The sequence below is a fragment of the Lytechinus variegatus genome, chromosome 17, assembly GCF_018143015.1.
Source record: "Lytechinus variegatus isolate NC3 chromosome 17, Lvar_3.0, whole genome shotgun sequence".
Taxonomy (NCBI): domain Eukaryota; kingdom Metazoa; phylum Echinodermata; class Echinoidea; order Temnopleuroida; family Toxopneustidae; genus Lytechinus; species Lytechinus variegatus.
Genome location: NC_054756.1, coordinates 17,444,433 through 17,457,342, shown reverse-complemented (window position 1 = coordinate 17,457,342; position 12,910 = coordinate 17,444,433). Strand labels below are relative to the sequence as shown.

Below are 12,910 nucleotides of genomic sequence, written 5' to 3'. Positions count from 1 at the left end.
GATAAAAGCCTGATGCCAGCCTGACACTTGCACGATTTTGTGTCACGCATTGGCACGACTCAAGTCGTGCCAGTGCGCAAACTAGTCGTAAACTGGCGTGAAGTGTGCGTAAACACGTAGTGACACGTCGTGACTGCGTGCCATGTCGGGACGAGAATTTTGAAATGTTCAAAATTTTGGTCACGACAAAATTTAGCGACCGGGTCGTGAACTATGCGCAAACTGTTCGTGAACTCGTCGGGACGATGCGTGCCAGTGCGTGGCAGTGTGCGCCATGCCACGACTGTCACGAATAGTTCACGAACAGCTCACGTCGTGTTCACGAATAGTTCAGCACGACACCGTCCGAATAGCGCAAACTCGTCGTGCCAATGCGGGAAGTGCGTAAACTATGCGCAAACTATGCGTGAACTCGTCGTGCCAGTTCGTGTCAATGTGGACACTGACGGGCACGCATTCGTGAACTATTCGTGAACTCGTCGTGAACTTGTCGTGAACTATGCGTGAACAAGTCGTAAAATAAACAAGTATTTTTTATAATTCCATCAAACTTCCCGGGCAAATTTCTATTTGATATGAGAATGTTCAATCATTTAAAACTTTACTTTGACAACTTAAGGGACGATTAAACCAAACATCGGCAGTAACGGTGATTTTCCCTATCAGAATCCTTTATCATAAGTTTTTGTTCATTCACTTTCAGTGAATTGTGCATGCCTAACATAGGAATGCGTGTCTTGTTGTTACCCATTACCCAACTCTCAAAATTCTACCAATTATTGCTGCTGTTACACTTGCACGATTTTGGGCCCCGAATAGATTACGACTTGTTCACGCATCGAATCGTGTAACGTCGTTCAATGTCGTGAAGTGTGCGGGCCAGTGCGGGAGAATTATGCTTGAAGCGTACGTCGTGCCCAAATTTAAAATTCATCTGGCACGATCAATTTCGGCGTTAACTATTCGTAAAGTGTGCGCATCCTCATCGGGCAAATCGTATCATGGCACGAGTGGCACACATTTCACGACTAGCTCACGAGAAGTTCACGACTAGTCTAAGACTAGTTTACGACTAGTTCACAATAGTTTGCGCATAGATCACACTCGCCTCAAATCCATACGCATGCGCAGTTTGGCTATAACGAAGAGCAATTTGTAGAGTTCGACATGTCGTGCCTATGTGTAAAACTTATCGTGAACATGTTGTGAACTAGTCTGGACTATAGTACGATTCGTGCCCCCATATTGTCACGAGTTGGCATGATACAATCATGGCAATTCAGGGACCCAACATCGTGGAAGCGTAATAGCAGCATAATAAAGGGCTCTGATTGCTTCCAACTTCGGTAACAAACCGCAGCGCCGTGAAGCGCTACCAAAGCAGGCGAAGTGTAACTCCTCATTCAAAAATAATACAATTATCATGATTATAGTTGTTTTCTTTGAACCTCTTGAGAGGGACTTTATTTACAAATCTCTAATACAATACACGAATCACCAAAATACAAATATCAATGCAGTTTATAATGAATTCTAGCAATTTGTCAATTCATGTTGTGTTCTTAATTTTGACAATCCCCCCCCCCCCCACGGTGGAATGCACCGGAAAAAATAACAAAAAGAACTGGAAAGGAGAAAAGGGAGGGGGAAAGAAAGGGTTACAGCCCGATAGACCGCGGGTCCGATAGACCGCGGGTCCGTTAGACCGCGGGTCCGATAGACCGCGGGTCCGATAGACCGCGGGTCCGATAGACCGCGGGCCTGATAGACCGCGGGTCCGATAGTCCGCAGTGTGTGTAAAATTATGATCAGGACAATATAGTGAAATCCATGTCATCAAGAGGTCAAAATTAGGTCATTGATACGAGTCCATGGGGTTCTGTAACGATGACCCACAGGACAATCGCCCCCTGACATCTACTTCAAGGAAAATATTATCTCCATATTTTTATCGTCGGGGACTGTTACGCCCCCCCCCCCCCGGAAATATGCCCTCTAGACGCCATACGGAGCCTCTAAAATGCCATCGACTTGACGACATGGCGAGATACTTTATCTTGCCATGTCGACTGAATAAGCTTACTATATATGTCCGAATGGCGAGATACGTTATCCTGCCAAGTCAGTCCACTTATAAAAAGTTATATGTCAACATGGCGAGATATTGTATCTTGCCTAGTCGACTTAAATAATTATGTTACATGTCAACATGGCGATATATCGGGATTCTTGCCGGGACTTGTACACTTCATATCTCGCCATGTTGACATATCGACTTGGTAAGATAGAATATATCGCTATGTCGAAATAAGAAGCTTATTAATTACTTAGGCGGCGGAAGCGGGGGGAGGGTGCTTTCCCCCCTAAATTTGAGGTGGGAGGACGGTCCCCCTAAATTTTTAGTTGAGATCCTTATTTTGGTCGTCAATTTCTTTTTTACGTCCCCCCTAAATTGAGGTAGACCACCCTTTATTTTTGTCCCTCACTAATTTTGGTTGATATCCATCTTTTTTTTTCCTTGTCAAAATATTTTGGTGGTCCCTCCTGAAATTCTGGTTGATTTGCTTGTCAATTTTTTACCTGTGTCCATCCCAAAATTTCAGGTGGATCCCCCTAAATGTTTTGCCTTCGGCCGCCAATGATTAATTAAGACATGGTAAGATAAAGTACCACGCCATGTCGTCACGTTAAGGCATTTTCACAATTCTTATTTTCATAATTATCTGGGGTAATTGTCTGGAGAGTAAACTTCCGGAAGGGGGGGGGGTAACAGTCCCCGGCGGTAAAAAATATGGGGATAATATTTTCCTTGAAGTAGTTGTCAGGGGGTGATTGCCCTAATTGGGTTATTGTTATAGAACCCAGGCGCGGATCCAGGATATTTCAAGGGGAGGGAGGGGGAGCAAATTCGACCTGATGTTTGGCGCCATGTGTACTTTTCGAAAAATGGCGCCCACGCCCTCCCGGCCAGGATAACTTAAGTTATCTTATAATCACATAAAAAAAATAAAGACCACTTTTTAATGTGTTCTTGAAAAAAAATCCATGAATACATAAATACCAAAAGGTTTTGTTTGTTTCTTTGAAGGGGCCGGCCGGTAGCCTTCATTATTCACTTCTTGGCTTTATTCTTATACATTAATACATAATATCATAATCCTCATCTATATGATGCGAGCGCGAAGCGCGAGCTAATTTTGGGGGAAATTTTATGTATTTTTTCCTAAAATTTTAACTGATTCTGGGCAATGTTTGTTATCCTGAAGAAGACATGTATGCAACTTAATAATTACTACGAACGCAAAGCGCGATGGGAAATGAACTGATGAAAAAGAAACCTGTTAAAGTAGCATTTAACAATCAAATAATGCGAGCGCGAAGCGCGAGCTGAATCTTTTTGAAATTTTCACCCAAAGACAGGAAATTCTGAGCAGTTTTTTTTAACTCGAGCAGAATAGGTATATGAGTTAACAATTAAAGCAAGCGCGAAGCGCGAGCGGAAAATTTAAAGATTTAGTTCTATAATATTTACTGAACGAGACACTCTATTCATGATTTGTAAATCCTAAAAATATGAGTATTAATAATGCGAGCGCAAAGCGCGACCAAAAAAAAATTATATTGTTTAAACTGGTACCTGTTAAGGACTGCTTGCACTTAGCCATGGAGGCGTCACATATTTCAACAATCAAAAAATGCGAGCGCGAAGCGCGAGCTGAACATTTTTTTACCCTTTAAAGAAAGAATGGAAATTTCAATCAGTTTTTGTAATCGTGAACATGTTAGCTATGTAATTTAACGATTGATGCGAGCGCGAAGCGCGAGCAGAAAAAAAATCGAGATTTAGACCTAAAAGTGGGCCACTCTGTTCATGTTTTGTAAATCATCAAAAGGATGAGTAATATGGGGTCTTCCTACATTAATAATGCGAGCACAAAGCGCGAGCAGAAAATTTTTGATATTGTGATCTGAAACTGGATAATGATTTAAATTAGAGAACAAGTAAGGTATCTGAATAAACATGCGCGAGCGTGTTTCATATTTAGACCTAGAATCAAGGCATTCTAAATACAACTTTAATCATGAAAATCATGAAGCTTTGATAGTCCGATCTGAAAAAAAGAGTAAATTTCAGCTTTATATTTCTAGCACTTTGTAGAAAAATTGTAAGGTGGATATGGATCGCACTTAAAAATGAGCTGATAATATTATTACTTTGAGTTCTGACATAGGACCGGGACATCTTTACAACATGCCATCATATGTAAATGATGACTATCTTCCCATTCATCTTGCTAAGCGCGAGATGAAACAAAGGGGAAATTTAATTATTAAATTGATATCATATTTATTAATGCCTATAATGAGGGCGCGAAATGTGATGATATCATGGCGTAAAAACTGGACATTGCACTTTTGTGATTATGAATAGGATGCATCAGTTTATATATTTTTAACCATTAATGCGAGCGCAAGTCGCGAGCTATAATTTTTGATAAACTGTCATGAAAAGGGGATTTTAAGTAGTTTGTTGTATAAACAATATTGAAACATTTATATAACTCGCCAATCAAAATGCAAGCGTGCAGCGCTCTAGCTGATGCACCTTAACAATCAGACCAGAAAAGGGATATTTTGAAAACTTTATGGAATACACGAAAATATAGGTACCTGATAAATCAAAATTTGCGAGCGCGTAGCGCAAGCAACAAATGTTAACATTCGAACCATAAAATTGACATTTTTACAGTGCACTTTAAAAAAACCAATTTGTAAATTACACAAAATAATGAAAGTTCGATTTCCCAGGTGAAATATGTGTTGTATATTGACTTCCAAACTTGATATTCGAACTCCACATTGAACAATATATATTAATCACCTAATAGGCAATGTGAGCGCGAAGCGCGAGCGAAAGTTTTATATAGTTGCACGAAAGATTCTTTTTATTTTCCAAGTCTTCCCCTCATCTTATTTTATGCCTTCGTCGTCCTTCTCTTCGTTTTCTCCTCTCTTTTCCTCCTTTTTTCCTTCTTTCTTTCCTTTTTTTTCTTTTTTTTTTGCTCCGCCAAGAGGGGGGGGGGGGAGCTCGGCCCCCTGGATCCGCCTTTGGGGACAAGGGGCGGGAAAATATGACAAGCAAAAAAAAAGGTTATCATCGCCAAAGTAAGGTCATCTCGTCCCAAAGTACATGTTTTATTTCGATTTAGAATGATGTATTTCTGTGATTATCAAAGACCAAAATAGTAGGGGGACATTTGATATTGTGTCCCCCCTACTATTTTGAGTAGGTGGGACACGTCCTCCTGTCCCCCCTGGGATTTCCACCCATGATGTAATATCAATGGGAGCGCGAAGCACGAGTGATTTTGGGGGTTTCAATTTGGTTTAACTTCTCACCAGAGTAGACCCTACTAGAATATTGTGAACGGGAGCTGTAGTTTCTGTACTGTTGTTTTAGTATACCCTCAATATTATTAATGATAACCTCTAGGAAATATACCATCTCGACTTATTATCCTCATCAGTGGCGTATTTATTCAGCATGGGTGCCAGGGGGGAGGGGGGCGAGGGCACCAAGATAAAAAAAAATGAAATGGGGGGGGGTAGACGTTAAACAAAATCTGAGATTTTATTCTTGAAAAACACATTGAGGTATCTCACAAGGCCTAAATAAATAATGAAAGCGTGATCTCATTTTCAAAAAAGAATTTTCCTGTATTTTATCCTGAAAGCCTTAGTCAGGGGCGGACCCAGCTTCTGCCAATAGGGGGAGGGGCCATTTTTTTTCACCCATATTTTCCCCGATCGGCCGCTCAAAGTTGATTTGTCCAAGTGCCGTAATGAGCCAACAATTTCGAGGGGGCTCGATATGGCGTATCGCATAAAATTAATAAGAACTTGGCAGTGAGCGAAGCGAGCAAGCAAATATGTTGACAATTTTATTACAAAAATACAAGGTCGTAATAGATTTTGACATAAAATTTGGAAAATAAAAGTATATCTCATCCTAATCCCTTTCCTTTTCTCTCTATTTTTTCTTAGCCTTGATTCTCTCTTTTTTTGTTGGGGGGGGGGGGGCAAACGCCCATGTCCTAACAGTCATTTCCTAGATTTACTTTATAAGCAACTAAATGTGTTATAATCTCATTAGCCATATGCAAGCTAAAAATTAGATTTCATGTATATTGTCCTGAAAATTTAACATTCTGGGCAATGTTTGTGAACCTGAACAGGACGCGTATGTAACTAGATAATTACCACGAGCGCGAGCAGAAATGTTAAATGTTATGGACTGGTCGAAAAGTTAGTCATTAAGACGATACATATTTCAACGATTAAACTGATTTTTTTTATATTCCAACCTAGCAAGATGAGATTTCAAATTCCCCAATCGGACATTCGACATTCATTTCCATTTCTCTTTTTCTTATCTTTCTTCCCATCTTTCTCTCTTTTTAATATCATTTTCTTCCTATTTTATCTTCTTCTTTTCCTTTTTTTTCCCTCTTCCTCTTTTTTTCTCTTTCCCCCATTACTTATCCCTCTTTCTTTTTCTTTCCTTTCCCCTTTATTCTCTTTTAATTTTTTTCTTCTCTTCCTCCTTCCACTCTCTCTCTTTTTATTCTCTTCTTTTCCCCTTTCCCTCTATCTCTCTTTTTCCTTATCTTTCTTCCCATCTTCCTCTCTATTTAAATATTCTTCTCTTCCTTCCTTTTTTTTCTTCTTCTTTTTCCTCCTTTTCCTTTCTCCTAGCTTTCTTTTCTTCTCTTCCTTTTCCATCTTCTCTTTTTCCTCTTCTTTCCCCCTGTTCTTCTCCCTTTTTCTTTGTCTTTCCTTTCCCCCTCTCTCTCTTCTCTTATCTTCTTTTCCCATCTTCCTCTTTCTTTTTATTCTCTCCTTTCCCCCCTCCCCCTCTTTTTTTGAGCGGGGGGGGGGGGTTGGGTGAGGCAGTTCCCACTCGCCCTCCCCCCATGGATCCGCACCTGATAGAACCCCATGGTCTCGTATCATTTGACCTTTGGACCTCTCGATGACATTTGATATATCTGATCATAATTTTACACGCACTGCGGACTATCAGACCCGCGGCCTATCGGACCCGCGGTCTAACGGACCCGCGGTCTATCGGACCCGCGGACTATCGGACCCGCGATCTATCGGACCCGCGGACTATCGGACCCGCGGTCTATCGGACCTGCGGTCTATCGGGATGTCCCCATTAACCAAGGTTACAATGTAAGTTTTTGAACTGTCGTTAAAACCTAGAAAGTATGGACTTAACGCGATGCAGGGTGACATCCACCTATGTACCCTTTAGGTACAAGCCATGTTGTACTATCACATCGTAACTTCGCTACCAGGAGTGCACTAAAAGCAATCCTCTTAAAACCTCACGTGACTATCGGTAGAAAATCTAACTCAGGGATATAATTATGGCAAGAAATAGGCGAACCCATTCAGTGATATCGGAATGTAGGCATTGGTTTAGAATAATGATTTTGAAACAAATATCATTCATCCCATATACGTTTTATTTTAGATCCATCCTGTCACCTGTAGAAGTTGGTAAAAGAGTATAGATTCCTGTAACAAACAGACAAAGAGAGAAAGCTGCTAAAAAGCATTATACATTTTCTACTCACATCTAATCTCAGCTATCAAGTTGGCCATGAATCCTGTAGATCTCCAGTAATTATTTGTGGTGAACTGCAGCCAGAGATAGGATCCATTCGATATGATATCAGCAGGTAATAATGTACCATATAGGCTCTCCAATTCAGTTGAGCTTGAAAAGTCCGAGGTCCATCCATCATTCACTCTTAGAAAGTCATTCCGATAGGTTGAAAAGGAGATGAAACGAAGTCTTATTCGATACGCAGGAGGAGCACTTACAAACCATCTCACGTTGAGATTGTTGTAGTAACTGCCCGGATGATTAGGAGACTGCAAGAGTTCACTACCTTCATCTTGCAAATGGATAGCTGAAATAAAAAAAATCATAACACATTATTACGGATGATAGGACAACGAGCATTATATCTGCCTTATTGTAACTACATCAATAAGTGAGTCATACATGTATTTCTAAACCTTATTTAACCTTTTCTCCGCAGCTTATAGGAGAGTTAATTATCACATACAGATATGTATACACTTCCATCCTTATGTATATCATTGGGAAATGGTAAAAACTGTTTACGTGAAGCCGCTACATTTTTCATTGCCGTATTAGAATAAATAAATAACAAGAACATACTGTAACGGATGATCAGGAGACTTAATGTGGCTATATACGCTCCAAGTTCTGTTATGTGATAGCTACAATCCAATACAGTTAATTAAATTGTTTTCTAGACATGTGATCTTGATTCGGTCTTTGGAAATATTGTTGAATATTATTTTGGATAAAAAAATGAAGATTAATAAATTTGTGGTATTTATCTTCCGTTTATCAAGTTCATACCAATCGTTTGAATGAATTCCATGAAATTCAGCGTTATCGGAATGTTAGCATTGACCTCGAATAATAATTTGAAAAAAAAGTTATCCCATGGTCAGATTATTTCAGTGTTATAGGAAGTCTATCCTGACACCTCTATGCCTAGGTGAAAGAGTAGAGAGAAAGCTTATGAGCATTAAACATATTTGATAACCCTTAATTGAGTAGATATGTTTTTTTCCTGGACTTACGGCATACATGAAAGGAGAAGTTCACTTTAGCAAAATGTTTATTGTACACATTTAAGAAAAATGTAGATGAAGGTTTGAGGTATAATCCATTAACGCTTTAAGAAGCTATAAGAATGGTGGTATTTTGCTTTCTGACGTCATACGCGAGAGCTTCTCCATGTAAGAAAAAGGTAATGGAATGTCTATTTTAAAAACAAAATGAAAACGTTTTTTTTTATTGGACTTTTAGAACCTGTATTTCAACAGATAGATAATTTCACATCCACTCACGGAATAACTTTTTTTTTAAATCTAGATATCTGCATTTCCTATTAAGCATGATTAAAATATTAAAACAGGTTCATGCAATGGTCTCCAAGAAGGAGATATCTATAAATTTGAATCCGTGAATCGCCACGCCAAATACTGTACAGGCGGTAGCCCGGTAACAATTACTATAGATAGAAAGTGTTCGACTTTAATTGTATATAACTAATAAAGTAAAGATATATAATAAGATAACGAAAACACACACAATGTAATCAACTCTTTTCCGCCGACAAGAGTCATACGAATCTTACAACAACAAAAAATGCCTGATATCGACGGGAAAGTCTCACTTGTTTCCTTGTCAATTTAGCACGCCATTTTTACATTATTACCTTCGAAAGAGGCTGAAGTAGAACATGATTACGGATCACGTTCTATTATAGAAGTATTACATTCCAGACCCGTTGATACCCTAAAAAAAGTATTTGCATTGATCGTAATATATTTCAAATATATTAAGTGGCCACTCTCTACACCTTGATATCTAGATAAAGATGTTTAACAGATCGAATTCAAATTAAACTTAGCTTACTTCGGATCTGAGAAGATGCAACAATCTGAAAGATGTCTCTCCGTTTGCCAGCGTTACAATTAAATTGTATCCACATATACGACCCATGTGATGTAATATTCACCGGGAAAGATGACACAGATAGATCCCATCTTTGCGTTGGTACAACTTGATTCGATGTCCATCCTTCGTATACGTAAACTACATCATTACCATGATAAGTTTGGATTGGATCGAACGTAATATAAAGTTGGATTTGGCTGTTTGCAGGAGATGTAATGTTCACCAGAATGTCTTCATCTTCAGGATAATCAGTGGAGTTTAAAGAGGTTTCTGCCCCAGCCGTTAAATGGATAGTCGTGAAGGTGAAGGCTATCAAGTGGGGAAAACATGATATGGCATAGCGGTAAATGTAAATTTAGAAATTGCAAAACTGTTAATTTACGCCTGATGCATTTGAAATTTAAAACCTTATAAATTCATTTGGATTTCCTACAGCAACTCGGCAGCGTGGCGCAATTCCCTTTTGTTTGCAGAGCAAGATAAGAGGTTAGATGACAGAAATACGCATGGTTTAAATTTGCATAATTCTAGTAATATTCAAAATCTTGTTCACGTTATCATAATAATTATGTTCTCTGAGGTGTAATTGGTAATATTACCTTTATATTTTTTTCACATTTTATCATTCAAGAATATATTCATTCGAATTTGGTGACGAAGAATGAAGAAAACGAATTTACAATTGATTTAAATGTGAAAGATAATAATCGATGAAACTGATTAAAGGTAAAGTCCACCCCACCAAAATACTGATTTGAATTTAACAGAGAAAAATGTCGGTTGTAAAATAGGAAAATTGTGATATTCATAGTTTCGCTATTTACCACAATACAGGTATAATTATGCACAACTCAGTGATATGCAAATTATACAATCGATGATGTCTCTCACTCAGTATTTGTTTTGTTTGTTTTTATGTGGGATTATACAACATTTCAATTTTTACAAAACAAGAAAATATTAAAACAATTTGTTAGGGGGAAAAACTAACCCTGTAGCACATGACAATGAGGAAAATTGAAATACATAGGGAGTGGATAATGTCATCAGTCTTCTCATACTGACCAGGATGTGATGAAACTGTTTTGTGAAATAATGCGAGGATTTGAAAAGCTATAACTTTCTTATTTTGCATCAAATTTTAATGAAATTTTCATTGTTATGCTTTTTTGGATTTTCCCATTTTTATTCCCATCAACTTTTTTTCCAAGGGTGGACTTGTCCTTTAAATTACAAGATATATATGTATCATATACACATGTGCGAAAATGTGGAATAATAAAATGTATATGATTTCATGTAATAACATAGAGAAAAGCAAAGTGGGACATAACATGATCAGCCCAAGTATTTTACTTTCATGACGGTATGTAGGTGTCTTTTACAAAATATTTCTAAACTTCAAAGTTTAATAACCTTGTTTTATTTGTCAGATATTTACGACAGATGATGGTATCAATGTGACTTTATTATCATCATCATTATTATTTATTTGGCCATAAAAAACGTAGAAAATTGTTCAATTTAATTACATAAATACAATTTGGCATTGAATAATTGAATATGGATAAAGTAGAAATGAAAGAAAACAATATATAGAAATATCTCAAAGCAGCCCCCCCCCCCTTTTTTCAGCTTCTAAATTATTCAATAACCTGCCCGCAACCACTCAATAAAAAAAGCACGACTACATATGCACGTCTCATATAACTTTCTTAATTCAAGTCCACACACTTCCCTATATCAACTTGAAATGTCTTCATAACTTAGAAGGTAAATTGACCAAGTTCATGAAACCTGGACATGCGGGTAATTGCGTATTACCAAAAACCCTGTGAAAGTTCTAGGTCACACGACCAAGGTCAAAGCTCATTTATGGTCAATGAAGTTTGGCCATGTTTTGGGGTAACTGTTAAATTGTCATCATAAATTTGAAATTTTATGGATATAGTTAATGAAGTGTTGACATAGGGGTAATCCAGTATCATTGCTCACCTCACATGACCTAGGTCAAATGCCATTTCGGGTCAATGAATATAGCCTACTAAGTTGGACGAGCCATTATCACAATATTAACCAAGGTTAAGTTTTTGAAATGTCGTTAAAACCTAGAAAGTATATAGACTTAACGCGATGCAGGGTGACATCCACCTATGTACCCTTTAGGTACAAGCCATGTTGTACTATCACATCGTAACTTCGCTGCCAGGAGTGCACTAAAAGCAATCCTCTTAAAACCTCACGTGACTATCGATAGTGAATGTAACTCAGGGATATAATTATGGCAAGAAATAGGCGAACCCATTCAGTGATATCGGAATGTAGGCATTGATTTAGAATAATGATTTTGAAACAAATATCATTCATCCCATATACGTTTTATTTTAGATCCATTCTGTCACCTGTAGAAGTTGGTAAAAGAGTATAGATTCCTGTAACAAACAGACAAAGAGAGAAAGCTGCTAAAAAGCATTATACATTTTCTACTCACATCTAATCTCAGCTGTCAAGTTGGCCTTGAATCCTGTAGACATCCAGTAACTATATGTGGTAAATTGCAGCCAGAGATAGGATCCTTTCGATATGATATCAGCAGGTAACATGGGTAATGATCTACCAGATAGACGATACAATTCAGTTGAGCTTGAAAAGCCCGATCTCCATCCATCATTCACTCTTAGAAAGTCATTCCGATAGGTTGAAAAGGAGATGAAACCAAGTCTTATTCGATATGAAGGAGGAGCACTTAAAAACCATCTTACGTTGAGATTGTTATATTAATTGCCCGGATGATTAGGAGACTGCACCAGTTCACTACCATGACTACCTTCATCTTGCAAATGGATGGCTGAAATAGAAGTCAGAACACCTTTTCACAAATATTAGGATAACGAGCATTACATATCTGCGTTTTTTTAATTACATGTAATGATATAATAAATAATACATAGGCCTACAGTATTTGAAAACCTTATGTAATCTTCTCTCTGTAACTTATAAGATAGACAATCCACTCATGAGTAAGTTAAACACAGCTTAATAGTAACATTCAGATACATACTGTCATCGTTCTGTAAAATTCGGAAAAATTGTGTACGTGAAGCCGCTACATTTTTTATTGCCCTATTCAAATAAAGAAACAACATATAATATAACGGATGATCAGAAGAAAGAATGTGGTCATGCTCCAAGTTCTGTAATGTGATAGCTACAATGTGATCCTCTTTCAGTTTTTTGTAATTATTTTTTAGTATTCTTGTTGATAAAAACAAATGAAGATTTGTAAATTAGCTTATTTATCTTGAGTTTATGTCAATCCTTTGAATGAAATCC

General features: G+C 37.9%; 1 protein-coding gene across 1 annotated transcript in view; it reads right to left on the bottom strand.

Annotated features, from left to right (window-relative positions):
- The window catches only part of LOC121431279, a 45,822-nt gene extending 33,711 nt beyond the window's left edge, over positions 1-12,111 (bottom strand). The window contains exons 1-2 of the mRNA XM_041628788.1: positions 12,069-12,111; positions 7,647-7,985 (exon numbers count right to left, since the gene is read on the bottom strand). Of these exons, the coding sequence (XP_041484722.1) occupies positions 7,647-7,985; positions 12,069-12,111 (382 nt within the window). The remainder of the gene's footprint in view (positions 1-7,646; positions 7,986-12,068) is intronic.
- Positions 12,112-12,910: the final 799 nt, after the last annotated feature.